This window comes from Sorex araneus, chromosome 6 (genome assembly GCF_027595985.1).
Source record: "Sorex araneus isolate mSorAra2 chromosome 6, mSorAra2.pri, whole genome shotgun sequence".
NCBI classification, from domain to species: domain Eukaryota; kingdom Metazoa; phylum Chordata; class Mammalia; order Eulipotyphla; family Soricidae; genus Sorex; species Sorex araneus.
Window position 1 is genome coordinate 135276302 of NC_073307.1, and position 18863 is coordinate 135295164.

At 43.7% G+C, this 18863-nt stretch overlaps 1 protein-coding gene across 3 annotated transcripts in view; it reads left to right on the forward strand.

Annotated features, from left to right (window-relative positions):
* KIAA1549L (KIAA1549 like) overlaps positions 1–18863 on the forward strand; it is a 304514-nt gene that overhangs the window by 249525 nt on the left and 36126 nt on the right. For all 3 annotated transcript variants that reach the window (XM_055141336.1, XM_055141337.1, XM_055141338.1), the window contains exons 16-17: positions 5009–5226; positions 11713–11842. In XM_055141336.1, coding sequence (XP_054997311.1) covers positions 5009–5226; positions 11713–11842 — 348 coding nt within the window. The remainder of the gene's footprint in view (positions 1–5008; positions 5227–11712; positions 11843–18863) is intronic.

Here is an 18863-nt window from a genome sequence, read left to right on the forward strand (position 1 = left end):
GGATGCCAGGGATCAAACCCAGGTCAGCTGCACGCATGGCAAGTGCCCTACCTACTGTACTGTCACTCCAGCCCATCACATGTGACTTTTAAACCTGTTATTTTTAAACATGTTTGGACTTTCAAAAGAGTTGCAGTCGTACTACAGCATTCCTATATAGTTCCCTAGACACCTCTAATGTTGTATTCTACCACACTGTAGAGTAATTGTAAAACCCAGGAAATTATTATGAATACAATACTATTAACTATAATCTATATAGTTATTAACTATAATATACATAATCTATAGATCACAATTGCATTTCACTGGATCTCCTGCTAATGTTTTATTGTGTGTATTCCAGAACCCTGCTTTGTATTAAATTCTCTCCTTCAGTTCCTGTCTGGGACAGTCCCTTAATCACTCTTTGCAACTATGTTTTGTCTTTATGACCATTACCCTAGAAGAACATTAGTCATTAATCCTGCCAAAAGTCCTTCATTTTGGGCTTGTCTGATGTTTTCTCAGGATGGAATTGAGGTTATACACTTTGGGCATAACCACAGGAGTGCAATGCCCATTCATGAGCATTGGCATTTAGGAAGTATTTGATACTGATATATCTGATTATTGGTGATGCTAACAGCTCTCAACTTGGAATCTCTCTTGGAATGTTGCTTTGGGGAAAATTGCAGGCATGGACTCCTGGCTTAGAGGATACCATGCTAACTTCTCTGTACTGCTTTTTTCCAGAGAGAACAAGTAAGACTTGTGAAATGCTGCCAGCCTAAAAATATCATTAGTGCCCAGGTTGGGGAAATCTTGGCAAATGTTAGAAAATACATGTCCTCCAGTTTCTGTTTCCTCAAATGCAGTAAAAATAAAGATAAGGAGCAACCTGGTGCTACTGAACCAGTTAGAGCTGGTTTATATCTCACCACTGTGTGGATTCATGGCCAGAACACGTTACCTAATGAACAGCTTTGCTACTTGCTTATTGAACCAGAACTCTGGGAATTTGGGTATTTGAGAGGATGGGGTCTAGGTTTTCAGACTCACAATGCCTGCTCGCTGCGTAGATCTTTGACCTGACTTCCATCATACATCACTGTCTTACCAAAGCTTTTTCAATCAGATAGAGCTGATCTTGAACCCCATCTTCAGGAAACCCAAGGCTTTGGTGTGCGTTGGGATAACCTGCTTCTCAAAGCTGATGCATCTTTCTTCCTTTCCTTCCTCTCAAAACAAAAACGAGGGCTGGAGAACTTGTACAGGGTTTAAGGTGCTTTCTTATTGCAGTTGACCCAGGTTTGATACCCAGCACCACATATGATCCTCTGATTATAACCAGGAGTTTACTCTTGAGCATAGAGCCAACGATTTCCCCCTGAGTACCTGGTTGTGCCCCTGCTCCACCATTTCCCAAAATTAAAGCAAAACTCAAGGGAATGCAGAGTAATTCTCTTGGGCATGAAGAAGGTGCAAGGACATTCCAAGACAAAATTCTGCAGAACCAACCTGTTCCCCACCCCACTCCTACTGATGCCTTCTCCTTCCCCCCACTAGGGCTCTCATGCTGCTCAGTTCAAGCCCTACCCAAGTGCTTCCATCTCAGTGCATTAAGCTCCTGCGCTGTTCATTTCCCTGCCTCTCCTCTGAGTCAACTTCTTTCTCCCTTAGTTTTAAATATAAATTAACCCTACACAGCTCACACTAAACACTAATATTTCACTGTCAGTTTGTGTCCAGCTGTGTTGTAAGCACACCAGGAGTGCATGCGATCTCATGCAACCCTAACAACAGTCCTTGAGGTAGATAGCACAGCCAGGACTGCCTTAATAATGGAGCTATGGGGGCTGGAGCGATAGCACAGCAGGTAAGGCGTTTGCCTTGCACGTGGCCGACCCAGGTTCAATTCCCAGCATCCCATATGGTCCCCCGAGCACCACCAGGAGTAATTCCTGAGTGCATGAGCCAGGATTAACCGCTGTGCATCGCCAGGTGAGACCCAAAAAGCAAAAAAAATAAAAATAAAAAAATAATGGAGCTATGTTCTGAGAAATATATCCAGAGACAAATTCACCACTGGGCAAAGATCATGCAGTGCAATTATACACACGAAAGCTGTATATGGTGACAACAAACAAGTTAGTGTAGGATTTGTTATTGACTAAAATGTCATTACACAGTGTAATGCGTTCATTTTTCTTTTCATCTCCCTCAATCTGAGAGGAACTGAGGCACAGAAAATTCAAATGATGTGCCTAAGGTCACTCAGCTCAGAAAAGCCAAGCAGGACTTAAATCCCAGGCAGATGTTAGTCTGGAGGATCAGGATGTGGCACAGAGGTGGAGGATGTGCCCGGAATGTGTAAGACTTCAGAGTTCCAAGACTCAGAACCAATAAACAAATAAATTCCACCAGACAATTGGTCTGGTTCCTTTGCCAGTGCTTTATGTTGTTCCATCATTAAGAGGTGAATGACTAAAAGCAACAGAATGATCCTCCCCAAAATTGCAGAAATGTTTACCCAAGTTGACTCTGTTGAACATTTCATTAGGAGTTGGAGATGGGAGCCAGAGAAATAGTATAATGGGTAGGGAGCTTGCCTTGCATGTAGCCAACCGAGGTTTGTTCCTTGGCATCACAATGGTCTCCTGAGTCCACCAGGAGTGATCCCTGAATGCAGAGCTAGGAGTGAGCCCTGAGCACTTCTGAGTGTGTCCTAAAAACAAAACAACCCAAAAAACAATCGGAGGCAGTGATGCCTGAGAGACAGTACAGGGCTTAAGATGCTTGCATATGGCTGGCCTTTGTTTGATCTCCATCACCACAAATGGTCATCTGAACCCTGCCAGGAGTGATCCCTGAGCACAGGGCCAGGAGTAATTCCTGAGCACTGCCAGGGTTATCCAACCTTCATCTCACCCCCAAGGAAAGAGTTGGAGCTGAATGAGACTGCTTGAATTGGTTTAAAAAGGATATACTGACCAGTGTTCCTTGGAAGTGAGTTTGTCTTAGATGGGAATCCTAAACCCATAATCACCTGTGACACTCGGAGAAAAGGGAACCCAAAATCAAGGCTCTTATCACAAGTGCCTTGCCTTGATATCGAAATCTTGACCTTCTAACAGATTTCAAGTTAATCATTCAGAGAAGCTGTAAGAAGAAAAAGAGCTTAATTTATAGCAAAGTGTCTTAACTGAAGGCTATGTGGCCCCCAGTGGACTCCCAGGGTATTCCAAGGAGGTAATAGTGAAAAATCATATTAGTGGGGGACCATGGCATAAACTAGGAGCCCAAAGGTAGAATGGGGGACCACAGAAAAGAAACAAGGTCAGACGGGGTCTCAGTCAGAAAAAGGTTAAGAAAGCTATGGGACATAGACAAAATGGAATACTACACAGCCATTAGAAAAGATGAAGTCATGAAATTTGCTGATACCTGGATGGGTCTGGAGAGTATCATACCTAGTGAAATGTGTCAGAGGGAGAGAGATGGACACAGAATGATTGCACTCATTTGTGAGATATAAAGAAACATAGTAGGAGAATAATGCCCAAGATAAATAAAAATGAAGGTAGAAGAACTGGTCCTTAGTAGGAAACTTACCACAGTGGGGTAAGGGGATAAGGACAGGGAAGGGACCACTATGACAGTGATAGGGAAGCTGGTCACTTTGGACAAGGACTTGGTGCTGAAAGGAGGTAAAGTGGTATGCATGATACCCTTCCAGTAACAGTACTGCAAACCACAGTGTCTAAAAGGAAGAAGTGGAAAAGTCCCTGCCATAGAGGCTGGGGACAGGGAGGGAAACTGGGGACATTGGTAGAAGGAAAGGGACACTGATGAAGTGATTGGAACTCAAACATTGTACTTAACCATGAACAATTTCGTAACTTTGTAATTTATGATGATCCATAAATTTTTAAAAAGAAAGAAGCATTTAGAGACCCTGGTCTAAAACATTACAAACAGTGTGTCCAATGAAGCCAGATTCATGGTTCTGATTGGTCAGAATCCTACGATGCTCAAGGCTTTTCTCTACTCAGTTCTCCCACCTTCATTGCTATTGTTCTTGGACATTATTCTCCTATTACATTTCTTTATGGCCCACAAATGAGTGCAATCATTCTGTGCCTGTCCCTTTCCCTCTGACTCATTTCACTTGAGGGTCACTCTTGACAGGGTTCAGGTGACCATAGTGGCGCCGGGGATCGAGCCTGGGTCAGTTGCATGCAAGATCAATGCCTTACCCACTGTGCTATCCCCAGGCTTTTCTTTTTTCTTCAAATTTATTTTTATTAAACTGCTCCGTGGTTTGCAGGGATGTTCATAATAAAGTTGTTTCAGACATACAGTGTTCCAATATCAGTCCTACCACCAGCATGACCTTCCTTCCACCAGTGTCCTCAGGTTCCCTCCCACCCCTTGGCAGACACACAACAAATTTACTTCACATTGCTTGCTCCAACAAAACTCAGAGGCATGGGGAGTAGAATTACTAGACAATAAATCAATAAGAGTCAATTTGTGATGATTGGTTGCCCTGTGGCTTTAACTTACGTAAATGAAGAAGTTACAATCATTTTTTTAAAAAGAGAAAGATGGAGATGAACAAGCATCAGCTCTTATCAGTAAGTGATAGCATGCAGAGACCTTGGGAGCAGGGCGTCTGCTCCTCCTTCTGTTCCCCTTCATCCGCATCCTCTCTGGGCACTGCTGTCTTATCCAGCCAGGGACCAGCTAAACACCTAGGGGAGGCCTGCAGGGTCCTCAGGACTGGGACTCAAGTGGGGACACCAAAAAGTCTGAGGCTTCCATCCAGGAAAACAAAGAGAGTTTGGGTGGGGAGGGGGACGAGGTGGGGGATCCAAGGCCCATACCACACAGTTGATGGTGGTTTGGAAATAGGACCCAAGGAAGCTCTTGCTGGCTCTGCACAACAGAGTAGAAGGGCAGGACAGCTCTTCCAAGGAATCATGGTTGTCTGAGTGGGCCTGATACTGGTTCTCTCTCCCCCCAGGTGAACAAAGCCCTGAAGCAGAAGTCGGACATCGAGCACTATCGGAACAAGCTGCGTCTGAAAGCCAAGAGGAAGGGCTATTACGACTTCCCCCCAGTGGAGGCCAACAAAGCACAGACGGAGCGAAAAAAGATGTACGAGAAAGCCCCCAAAGACGTGGAGCACGTTATGGATCCAGACGCAGAGCTGTGTGCCCCATTCACGGAGGCTAAAAACAGGTGTGGGATCCCGGGGATTCGCTGCAGGTCACTGAAACAGGGTGGCAGGAAGGGTGGGTAGAGGGTGTGCAGGCAATGCCTTGCTGGTCCCTTGATCTGCTCCCTCGGGACTCTCCTCCTGCAGGGACCATATGGTCTGTGCCGGTAGTTATTCTATCATGAATCTGCAAGAGAATAAGATCAGACCCTTTAAAAAAAACAAAGTCTACTTGGGCAAACAACCATAACTGTCCTTCAACTTAATGATATTTTCAGACTGGTAGTGGTATCCGAGCTGGGAGAAGATATTATTACCTACCTGGTTAGATGACTTCCAGATCATAGGACATTGTCTTTTTCAATGAGTTTCATGGTTCTCATGCATGAGAAAAGCAAATTGCATGCTTCACGTTTTCATTCAGCTTCAGTAAATCAGCACCACATCACTGCCCAGAGCTCTGCTCCATGCTAAATTCAGCTCTTTAATTCATATGTGTGCTCATTTATGTGGCACTTATGGTCAGATCCGGTGTGTGAAGCACAAGGTAAGATGCCAAATATTACAATGGTGTCTGCTTTTCCTTATTTATTCATTTGTGCAACTCATTCAATAATTTATGGGGGACAGCATAATTGAGTCACTGCACTTATGGAATTTAAGGTCTGATGGGAAAGAAGGGCAACAATTGGTTTGGTTTGGTTTGGTTTGGTTTGGTTTGGTTTGGTTTGGTTTGGTTTGGTTTGGTTTGGTTTGGGGGCCACAGGGTTAGTCCTGGAGGTGCTCAGGGGACCAAACCTGGATCAACTGTGTGCAAGGCAAGTGCCCTACCCTCTGAACTCCAGCCCTATATGATGGGTTTGGAAGTATGAAATTTTGCATAACTGTCTAAGAGGGGTGGGAGCTATAGTATATATAGGAGGTAAGATACTTAACTTGCATATAGCTGATCCTGGTTCAATCCTTGATACAGCATATGGTCCCCCAAGCACCACCAGGAATAAATCCTGAGTATTGTCGGGTTATGGCCCCCAAATAAATAAATATATAAACAAATAAGTTGAGGGTACCTAGGTCAGGCCAGTGATTGGAACTGGCATTCTTCCCAGTTTTATTGCAAACTAAGCAGAATGTGATCCAACCAACCGGGTGAAGGAGAAAAGCTAGAAAAGTTTGATAGACCGCGTGGCCTAACGGATAAGGCATCTGACTTTGGATTAGAAAAGTTGAACATGCTTATCTTTCTTTTCCCACACTTTTTCACCTGAAGTATTTCATTTCCACAAGTTGAGACTTCTCTTTCAAATACACATTCTCCTTGGTGACAGTCCCTTGACCTCTGCACGCCCCATTGTCTGGGAGGATGCACTGTCTGTAGACTGTGGGGACAGGTTAGTCCCTGGCCCAAGTGGGTATTTATTAAAAGAAAAATAGCCAAGTAAGCCAAGTAACAGAGTTGGATGGAAACTATAAAGCCAAGATGGGCAGTGGAGCTAAATGTTATGAATGAAATTGAGAGAATTATTTTCAGTAACGGAAAGGAGATTCTAAATCAGAGCTGAGTTTACTCTGCTTCTAACTAGGTTTGTTGGGTATGGTGAGCCATTGACCCAAACTTGAGTGGTGACAGGGGTCATCGTGGGTGTCACTGTAGAAGAGAAAAAAGGGATGGATTTTTAAAGAGGAGGGTGTTTGGGTCATATCTGGTAGTGCTCAGGGGCTACTCCTGGCTCTCAGCTCAGGGGTCACTCCTAAAGGGCTCAGGGGAACATATGTAATGCCAAGAATCAAACAGGTCAGCTGCATGAAAAGTAAATGCCTTGACTCCTGAGCTTTCTCTCCAGCCCCTAAAATGGGATGCATTTATAAGGAGGCTGGTGTTGGGGGAAGGGCTCTTATTTTTGTTTTGCACTTTGGGGATTTTTACTTTAGCAGCCTTTTCATGACTGGGCCAGGGGATTTGTTTTTGTTAGGCTTCTTACCATACTCAAACAGTGAATCAAAGATCATAGTTCAAATGAGAGCAATTTAGTCTGGAAATAATTTGAGAAATAGATACAGGTTTCCAGTTTTGTTTATATATATATATATATATATATACATATATATATGGAGAATGACCAAACTAAGGTGTAAACTGACTCATTAGCCAAAATTCAGCCAGGGTTTTTGAGGCTCTGGGAGGCCCTGTGTGTAGGCAACTCAAAGTAATGTCTATTGAAGATATGATGTAATGATTAAAAGCACAAAAAATAAACTTAAGGGGGAAAACAGAGTAAGTGCAGGTCAGGTGAGGTGGGAACGGAGATGGGTCAGCAGGAGCCAGGGATTTCAAGGGAATAGCAGAGATCAAAAGGGTGGGGTCCCCACAGGGAAATGTGTAGCGTTACTCCTGTCATAGTACTGGCCATGGATTCCAGAGGCTGCTGTCTGTGGGTCATGCTATCAAAGCCTAAAGCTCCCTGTTAGCTCTGTTCACAGTTTCTGTCTCCTCAAGTTCATCTCTTAAGGACCTAGCCACTACTGTGTACACATCAGCAGGAAATCATTCCAGATATAGTATTGGGACCAGAATTTTACCCTGAAACTCATTAAATCAAGGGCTGAGTTTAGATTCTAAATGCTGACTCATTCCAAAATCTTTTTTAAAAGACTCTTCACAGCCTGTTTTTTCTTTCCAAAGTCAAACTATACCCATTTTGGTGCTATCATGTACCCAGAGATACCATGTGCTTTATTTAACTGAGGCGGTACTTACCCTGCCTTACCCATTCTTTCTTGTTCGTCACTGTATCACTATCACTCCGTTGTTCATTGATTTGCTCAAGCAGGCACCAGTAACATCTCCATTGTGAGACTTGTTGTTACTGTTTTTGGTGTATTGAATATACCACGGGTAGCTTGCCAGGCTCTGCTGTATGGGGTTCTTCTTAACCACCGTAAAGGCTCTTATCCACTGAACACTTCTGCCGGCAACATCCCACATATGTGATGATGGTCCCAAAAGACTCAATTGCAGAGCCGTGGTGTGTGTAGTCCATACCAGCATTTCTCAGCCTTATTCTAACCATGGTCCACTTCTGATCTTGTTTCCTTCCTGTAGCTTCCTGTCCAACTGGTTAGTCCCCTAGTCTTGGTCTCCATTTGTGCAATTTTTACCCTTGACCTCTTGGAATATTCTAGGCCCCACAGGACCTCCTGGCTCCTGATTGGCAAACACTAGTCTATCCCATCTAGGATAGTGTCATTACATTTATGACAGGCACACATTGATGAAATCAGCTCACACAAATTTCTCAGAATATAGCCCTGTCATTAGCCCCTGATTATAATTTGTCAACCAGGGTCCAATTTATTTCTAAATAGGGACTCATACACCAGATATGGGTGGTCTGGCCAGTTGAGATCTTTGTTAAACTGAAGACTTTAAGCTGTGTATCATCATTGAAGTTGGTTTTTGATAGACATGGAAATTACTTAATACTCCAGTATCTATGCACTCATTGATGGTTCTTGAAAGGGCAGAAACAGTAGTGTCATTGTTGTACTTTTAATACCTCCAAAATAACTAATTTAAAAGTTTCTAATCCCAGTATTTACTTCTCCACCACCCTTATTAGCAACTCGTTTCTAAATGGGCTAATTGGCAATCTCAGGACAGTTGTAAAGTCTACTTTTTTTTTTCCTCCAAAAATGGCTTCAAATTAGGTCAAGGAAAAGAGTTCTTTAGGGTCTTTCCTCAAGTGTGAGTCCATCAGAGCAGATTCTGTCTCAGAGTTTTATTCCATTGCCACAGGAAGTTCTAAATGCAGAGAACTACAGCACAGGGGTTGGAACATGAAGTTTAAGCACCTAGTAGTCAGTATGCTCTCGGTTGCACACTGGGTACAAAGTGGTTAAATACAAGACATTTATCGCCGAACGTTGTGGAAAGGTCAGACTTCAGGCATGGTTAGATTGGAGCCACCCTACAGTGTCTCCCACACTTACCTTGTTCTCTCCTCACTCTTCTAACTCATTTTCAGACTGGTTCACAGTGGCAAACTGGCTGCCAGAAATTTCCGGTTTAGAAACCTCCATACCAAAGAGAAAGCTTTTTTCCAGGTTGCTCTGCCAAAAGCACAGGTTTTCAGGCTCACAGGGAGAAGATGGGTGCCCCGCTCAGGCCACTCACTGTGAGGATGCGATGCCACCATTGTCCAATCTGAGCCTCATGCCTTCCCCTGGAAGAAGGTGCTCCCCCAAAGCATCACAGTACTCTCACAGAAAGATGAGTTTCAAGAATACCAAGTGAAAAGAGACCACAGATAATCTTCAAATGTGTAAACACCTCATAGTGAGGGAGAAGGTCTAATAGTGTCTGTGAGGCAAATTGCAGGGGAAGCGTTTTGCCTGGGAGTTACAATGTCTATTCTAAACTAACAATCTGTGACTGTCATAACTGGGTTTGTGATTGTGAAGAGGTGTGTGTGCCTGCCAGGTTTCTGGTTTTCTTCTTGGTCCTGAAAATAAAGAGTGCAGCCTCTTTACCTCTAACTCTTGAATAGATAAGATCTTGAAGTGGAAGCAAGAGGTGGTTCACTGTACAAATCTAAAATGCATGTTACTCACAGAGAGTATTTATTGTTGTATGGGAGGGAAATAGCCATGGCTTTTATCCCACCTGCATCACTCTGCAGAATCATACAAGAGTCACCTGTCCCTTCTGGGTCTGTTGAGGAAGAAGAAAAGCAAAGCAATAGTTCTCACTATCTTGCTGTTTCTTTTTGTTTCTTTTCTCTTTCTCAAAAAACAGTCCTCTCATGGTAAGTGGAATATGTGGAATAAGACAAGGTGTCTGCATTTCCAGGGTCAAAGAGTGGAGCCTCTGAGGTTGTCAGTCCCTGATTACATGGGTGTAACTTATTTAGGTCTCAGCTGAAGTGCACACCTCTCTCCACAACCTTCTTTTGTTTTTGTTTTTTGTTTTTGGTTTTTTTTCTTTTTTTTGCTTTTTGGGTCACACCCGGCATGCACAGGGGTTATTCCTGGCTCTGCACTCAGGAATTACTCCTGGCGGTGCTCAGGGGACCATATGGGATGCTTGGAGTCGAACCTGGGTCAGCCACATGCAAGGCAAACGCCCTACCCGCTGTGCTATCACTCCAGCCCCTCTCCACAACCTTCTTCCCAGACCATCCTCTCTGAACTCTCCCCATCCCAGTAATACTGGTCATACCTGGTTTTTCTTAAGAGCACTTAGCACTCTCTGAAATTGTCACATTAATTGTCTCTGTCCCTCAGAGAGCAGGGTCATATTTGTCTGGCTCACTGTGGGGACTCATCATCCTCCACAGTGTCTGGCAAATCGTAGCCACTCAGTAAATATTGGAGGAATAGACAAGAGATGGATTGATGGACAGATGAAAGATGGATAGACAGATGAAGGGTAAAACAGCCCAGTTTGCCTCTCAGTTTATGGTTTCATACCTCAGAAGGGAACCCACTCTTAGGAAGGTGAAAAGAACATCTATTGATAGTTGCACTCTTATGCATCCCATAAAACCACAGGGTTTACTAAGGAATCATGGTAACCTCTGTGAGAAATCAGAAATATTCAGAAGAGCAGGAGGTTGCTGAGTCAACAGTCAACAAAAGCAAGACTGTTCTTTCATTGTCCTACAGGATCAAGGGAGTCCCTGGCTCTGTCATCAGCAGATTTTTAGATGAGGTTGCAGTGCTATAATTGATTGTTTTTACTTCATTCCCATATGAAAGAACATTTACAGTTCAAAAAAACGGTTGTAGTATCTGGGGAATTTTTTTTTTTTTAGGGCTGGAGCGATAGCACAGCGGTAGGGCATTTGCCTTGCACGCAGCTGACCCGGGTTCGATTCCTCTGCCTCTCTCGGAGAGTCCTGCAAGCTATCGAGAGTTTCCCACCTGCACAGCAGAGCCTGGCAAGCTACCCGTGGAGTATTCGATATGCCAAAGACAGTAACAACAAGTCTCACAATGGAGATGTTACTGCTGCCCGCTCAAGCAAATCGATGAGCAACGGCATAACAGTGACAGTGACAGTGATTTTATATATAAAATAATTTTTATATTTTATATATATTGCTGGAGTGATAGCACAATGGGTAGGGCATTTGCTTTGCACGCAGTCGACCCAGGTTTGATTCCTCCGTCCCTCTTGGAGAACCTGGCAAGCACGGCAAAGCCTGGCAAGCTACCCGTGGCATATTCAATATGCAAAAAAAGAGTAACAACAAGCCTCACAATGGAGACGTTACTGGTGCCCGCTCGAGCAAATCGATGAGCAACGGGATGACAGTGATACAGTGACAGTGATTCCATTCTTTCTCTGACCGCCTAACAGCTTAGTGACAAATACCATCAATTCTGAGCATTGCAAGGCAAATCCAAACCGCCATTGGTTCCCCGTGGTTCCCTGTTGTTTGGATGAGTGGAGAATTCCATCTGTCAGGGCATTTGCTGCATCATAACAGTGGTTGAATTTTCTTCAGGCAACAGATGAAGAACTCTGTCTACCGAAGCCGGCAGTCTCTGAACAGCCCAAGTCCAGGAGAAACAGAGATGGACCTTCTGGTTACTCGGGAGCGACCCCGGCGTGGAATTCGTAATAGCGGATATGACGTAAGTCTAACGGGCTAACAGGAGTTCAATCTTGGTTTTCCCCAGAATGCAAAAGGGATATACAGCATCCCCTAATGTTTTTGTTCACTGTGTATTTGTGGAGTTTTGAAAAACGTATTAAAATGTTTTTTTAATACGTTTAAATGTATTTTTCCTTATGGCCTACCTGTTTTGCACAGGAAGGTTACTTGAAATGTGCCTGAGAAACAAACGAGTGCTTTGAGCTATAGATCTTAGAAGATCTCACTTTCTAAATGTAATGATTTTTGTGAATAGTACATTATCAACAGACTCCATGGAGATTCTATAGGTGCTTAAGTTGACCCCTTCTGATCTTTAGAAACTCAGTAGGAGCTCTAGCTGTGGGTTAGCTTACATTGGAACACAAAGCTTCTTTTAATCCTTAGCATTGTTAAGGAGTTGGATTTGTTCCTGATTTCATAACTCCTCAATATGCCATGGAAACAATGAGGAGTCCAACAGAGTTACTGGCTGATTTCAGACGCTGGAGCACATGTATGTGCTCCGTGATGTAAACCCAACTGCAAGAGATACTTCTAATCCCACCAGACATCCTGGCCCATGAGTTACAAACTTGGTGCCTCCTTCAAAGTTGTTTGTATCCTGCCACAGGTATTTGTACTGGTGAGCCCCCGGGAACACTGCTGGGATGAGATGTGCAGGAATGTTTCACTCTGCCAGAATTTCAAACGGACATGCATAGATGTTTAGGTTTTGTGAAAAAGGCTTCTTTCCCATTCCCCTTGAATTTTTTTTTAATTACAAGTGAAAATAACTTTGTAATAAAAGTTATTGCTGTGACAGGTCTAGATAACTCTTGGTTATCATTTGAGAAGTTGTCATTTGAAAATTATGACCTAGGGGCCGGAGCGATAGCACAGCGGGTAGGGCGTTTGCCTTGCACGCGGCCGACCCGGGTTCGATCCCCGGCATCCCATATGGTCCCCAAGCACCGCCAGGAGTAATTCCTGAGTGCAAAGCCAGGAGTAACCCCTGAGCATCGCTGGGTGTGACCCAAAAAGAAAAAAAAAAGAAAATTATGGCCTAGCTAGACCATGCTAACTGGAAGGCTTGAAAAATGCACTCCCTCCTGAAGGGACACTACCCTTTTTATATAAAACAGTTTGGTGGTTTTGTTTTGTAAAATTCCAGATACTGTAAGAAAATCTTTTTATTTTTCTGCCAGGTTAAATGATTCTGTTAATTTTCTTCCTCATAAAAAAAATCTTTCTCTTGGGGCTGGAGCAATAGCACAGTGGGTAGGGTGTTTGCCTTGCACGTGGCCGACCTGGATTCGATTCTGAGCATCCCATATGGTCCCCTGAGTACCGCCAGGAGTGATTCCTGAGTGCAAAGCCAGGAGTAACACCTGCGAATCACCGGATGTGACACCCCCCAAAAAAATCATTCTCTTATCAAACTGTCAGCAATTGGGTAATCAATCAGTTAAAAATCAGATATTTGAGATTTCCAGTTGCTTTCCCTACCACCAGTGGACATTTTTCCTGAATGCTTGGAATTTGGGAAACTTGATATGACTCTGAGTTTTTTTTTAAGATTATTATTAATAGGTATCTTGTGGGCTTCTAGCACAGCTGTTTTTTACAGTTTGCGGAAACAGACCAGAAGTTTCCCTATCAGTCCTAAAAAAGAACTTTGCAGATTTATTTTTAATGCTGTGAGTTGATTTACAGTATTTACTTAATACTCTCAGAATGTTATGTTAGTAATTACCTAAAACAATAGAGGTTTTTTATTTTTGTTTTTGTTTTCTTTTGGGATTGTACCCAGCGGTGCATAGGGGTTACTCCTGGCTCTACACTCAGGAATTACTCCTGGCGATGCTCAGGGGACCATATTGGGACGCTGTGAATTGAACCCGGGTCAGCTGAATGCAAGGCAAATGCCCTACCTACTGTGCTATCGCTCCAGCCCCACAGATATTTTTTTAATTGGAAAGAAAGCCCTTTCCTCTTCCCTTCTATGGCTGTTAACAGATAACTGGGGCTTGCAATGTATGGTCATGGTGCTCACACACATGCTTCCTGGGATCCAACCCTTCGAGTTGTGGTACTTGCCCACATCGAGCACTTCTGCTTGTAGTACTCACTGGGAGTCGCTGTGGTGCTCCCATGCAAGCACATTGGGGCTGAATTCCCGACTTCAGTGCTCACAAACCCTTTTCAGTTGCTCTGCTTCCTGGGGAGGCGGGGTGAGAGAGAGCTGAGGTATTCACACACATCTGACTGTGTCATGGGGATTCCAGTGCTCTGTTGGGGCCCCAGGAGCTCCAGATATAAAGGTGCCAGGAGTGTCTTCAACACATGCAGGTAGTGTTGGGGATCAAACTCGTGGTGTAATGATTGCAAGGCAGCTGCTTTTTCTACTGAATTATCTATCCCCTGTATCCTGCACAATTATAATAGAAGATTGCTCACCTCTAACTAATATGTACAAAGACTCAGTGACAACATACTTTAGGAGAGCCACACTTTATTCTACTAGATGTTCTATTAGGTGAGAGAGAGAGGGAGACAGAGAGAGAATTACATGCTATCTTAAAATATATAAGCAAATTTTTGCAAACCATGATGCCCAAAGTAAAGAGAGAGTAAGAGGGAAGGTGCCTGCCACAAAGGCAAGGGGATGGATGGGGTGGGGTTGGCGAGAGGGACACTGGGGACATTGGTAGTGGAAAATGTGAACTGGTGGAGGGATGGGTGTTTGTATTGACTGAAACTCAATCATAAAAGCCTGTAACTATCTCATAAATTCTATTAAAAAATTTTAATTAAAAAATAAGCAAATTCAAAACTGGAGAGATAGTACAGTGTGTAGGGTGCTTGCCTTACACAGGGCCTACCTAGGTTCAATCCCTGGTACATCCCATATGGTTCTCCAAATCCTGCCAGCAGTGATCCTTGAGTGCAGACCCAGGACTGAGACCTGAGCACAGCCAGGTGTGTCCCCTTCACTCCCCAAAGTAAAAACAAAGCAAATTATACTTAGAAGTAAATGATCATCCAGGAAACTGTTTGAAAAATTTCTCCAGGGGCTAAAACAATAGTAAAGTAGGTAGGACAATTGCCTTGCACATGGCTGAACTACATTTGATCCCTGGCACCCCATATGGTCCCCTGAACACTACCAGGAGTGATCCCTGAGCTCAGAACCAGGAGTAAGCCCTGTGGCACACACACAAAAAAAGCAAAAACAAAACAAGAAAAGAAAATAATTTAGCCAGTTGACTATAATAATAAAACTGACTTTTATGTTCTTATTCTAGTCCTATGGAAAGTAGCTCTCATGACTGTAGAACCAGGTTCTGTATGCACTACAGAGCAGTTACTATTCCAGTCTTGTTTGTATGTGTTTTGAAATTGAACATGCACAGTCTGATGGATACTCTCATTATGCCCATTACATAGATGAGCAACCTGAGGCACAGAACACTTAGGTAAACATGTGTCTGACTACATGTTAGAGGCTGTCCTCTGGCCATATTCTAGCCATACTCAAGGCAGTGTGGCTTCCATGGTCACCACCATACTACATCTCTCTCCACATACTACAATTTTCATCTTATACTTAGTATCTCTAGAACAGGCTAGAAGGCAGGTCTCATAAGAATTCTTGCACGACTGAAAATAGATAAAGGACCAGACATGATGGCCTTTCACCATCTGTATTTAAAACCATAATGCCCATAAGTAGAGAGAGAGAGAGAGTAAGAGGGAATTTGTTTGCCATGGAGGCAGGGGGAGGGGTGGAACAGGCGGAAGGGATACTGGGGACATTGGAAGTGGTAAATGTACACTGGTAGAAGGATGGCTGTTCAATCATTGTATGACTGAAACTCAAACATGAAAGTTTTGTAACTGTAGCTCATGGTGATCAATTTTTAAAAAATAAATTAAAAAAAAAATTCTTAATACAAGAGGCCAGAGATAGTACAGTGGGTAAGGTCTTTGCCTTGCATGTAGCTGACTCAGGTTCGATCCCCGGCATCCAATATGGTCCCCATGCCAGAGTAATTCCTGAGTTCAGAGCCAGGATTAATCCCTGATTATTGCCAGGTGTGACCCAAAAAAATCAAAACAAAAGGGGAGGGGGAGAGTGATAGTACAGCAGGTAGGGCTTTTACCTTGCATGCAGCTAACCGAGGTTCGATCCGCAGCATCTCATATGCTTCCCTGGAGCACCGCCAGGAGTGATTCCTGAGTGCAGTTCCAGGATTAACCCCCGAGAACTGCTGGGTGTAATCCGGAAAGCCAAAAAAAAAAAAAAGAATTCTTGCACGGATACATTTTACAAGACCAGCAGGTAAAATAATAAGAGAGTTATCATCATAAACAGTTCACTCGTTTTCTGAAGTCTTTCCAAAAATGCTGGAGCACTCCTGGCAGAAGAAACCCAGAGCCCAACAGAGATCAGGTTGATTTGCTTGGAAACATGTGATTCTTCCTCCTGGGTTTGGGGATCTTGAAGCCAGGCCAAAAAAAAAAGAAAACCCATCTTCTGCCAGGTTAAGGAGCTGCAGGGGTACCCAATCTTTGGGTTGGGAGAAGCAAGAACACTGGCAGATTGATTTATCAACATTTCAGACATTCACTGCATTAAGGTCCTAAAGGAAAAAATGTAATTTTTTAAAAAGAAAAAGATAAATAAAGAAATACATGCGCCACAAACAAATGTCAGTCTCAGGACCCATGGCAGTTTTTTTGAACTGTTTCAAAATTTGTGTATAGAGCAAGAGGTAGTAGGACCTGCTGAACAGAGACCTTTAACTCCGAAAGATCTGAGAATCTCTGTGTTTTGCAGTAATATTTCTCGATAGGCTTAACAGCTAAATGATATAACACATGCCTAACAGTAACCATGGCTCACAGGGGTAGTAATTTTCCAGAAGGAGGCACCCTCTTTAGAAGAATACAAGATGTAAGAAAGATGTCCAAAACTGATCACCCCGAAAGAGCCAGACCATATCATTAAGCTAACTCAGGCATTGAAATTAATTCCTCCCAGAGCGTAAAGCAGATAGGAAAGATGGCAGCCTAATATTTAAAAGAAAAACACCTCAATTTAAAAGCATTTTTAAAATGTTATCTTCGAGCAAGAAGGAAAGTGCCTCCCATAGAGGGAGGCTGGGAGTGGGGGGTAGGGGGAGGTGAGACATGGTGGTGGGGAAACGGGGGACATTGGTGGTGGGAAATGTACACTGGTGGAAGGATGGGTGCTGGATTATTGTGTGACTGAAACTCAATTATGAACAGCTTTGTAATGGTCTATCTCACGGATATCCAATTAAAAAAATTTTAAGTAATGTGGAGTGCATGCCCAATTCAATCAGCTTAATCAATGGTTGAATAAATAGTAATACTCCTACATTTAAAAAAAATGCTATCTTCAAATGAGAATTGTAGAGAAAATAATGTAGCGATGAGAAAGAGAAAGGGAAAATTCCCACAATGTGATTCCCTGGCAAAATGAAGATCCAGCATTTTCTTTCCTCCAAGCCAAATGATTAAAACCATTTCGGGATGATGAATCAGTTTTTGCTTCCAAGGATCAAGCAATAACCCCAGAAATAAATATCCACCTCTTCAACTTTGATCTTTAAAGCTTCAAGTTTAAAATTCTTTGACAAGAATAAGGTCAGCTCTATGCCTTGGCTATGAGAGAGACTCTGAAATTGATTTTATTATTATTATTATTACCATATATGTATGCCAGACTGGAGTGATAGCACAGAGAGTAGGACTGTGGCCTTACATGTGGCCAACCCGGGTTCGATTCCTCCGTTCCTCTCAGAGAACCTGGCAAACTACCAAGAGTATCCTGCCCTCACAGCAGAGCCTGGCAAGCTACCTGTGGCATAGTGGATATGCCAAAAACAGTAACAACAAGTCTCACAATGGAGATGTTACTGGTGCCTGCTTGAGCAAATCAATGAGCAACAGGACAATAGTGATACAGTGCTATATATATGCCTCTTGGAGAGCCCGGCAAGCTACCGAGAGTATCCCGCCCACACGGAAAAGCCTGGCAAGCTCCCCGTGGCATCTTCGATATGCCAAATACAGTAACAATAACAGGTCTCATTCCCCTGACTCTGAAAGAGCCTCCAGTCGTTGGGAAAAACGAGTAAGGAGAGGCTGCTAAAATCTCAGGGCTGGGGTGAATAGAGACATTACTGGTGCCCAATCGAGTAAATGCTGCTTGAGTAAATCAATGAACAATAGGATGACAGTGATACAGTGATACAGTGATTGTTACCTTGTTGAAAATAAGTGCTGACCTCCAGAAGTAGAGTTCTTTGCAAGATAATTTCCTTCAGTTTCTCTCCAGCACCTTGTCCAGGTATCCATACCCTGGAGGTACTCAGAGAGCATCTGTGGCAGCTGTCAGGCACAAGTCCTAACAGGTCTCCCTTGAGTTTGAAATTCTAACACCCCCTTGGGCTTGTAAAAGGAGAATTGATTCTCCTGTTCATTTTGGGAAAAGGTGATGTTGAAGGCTCCGGGATAACCATCACAATTATCTACTCTAGTTCCAACGGCTCAGAAATGTTTGTGAAACCCACGTGCTTGTATAGCTGACCTCTGTGGGCGAATCCACACACTGCCCACCAGAGCACCCGACCAGCAGGCCCCCATCTCAGACACAGAGTGTGTGTCAGCGACACGGCCCCATTACCATAGAGATGCAGGCTGCAAAGAGGTTACCCGGTGCCCCACCTCAGGCACCAAGGAAGAGTGAGAGGATGGGATTAGCAGGCAGGGCAATATTTGGGAAACCACTGGGGAACTCACAGAGGAAAGAGGAGCTTCACTCACTCAGAAGCATCCCAGCTGCGCGAGGGAGGCCTGGGTGTGTGTCCTGGGCTGAACATCCTGCAGACCTCTCCGGCTGACACTGCAGCCAGCTCGCTTCCTCTCAGATGAGGGCCGGTTATCAGAAAGAAGCCAAGGAATTGGCTTCTGTTTTAGGGTGTCCTCTT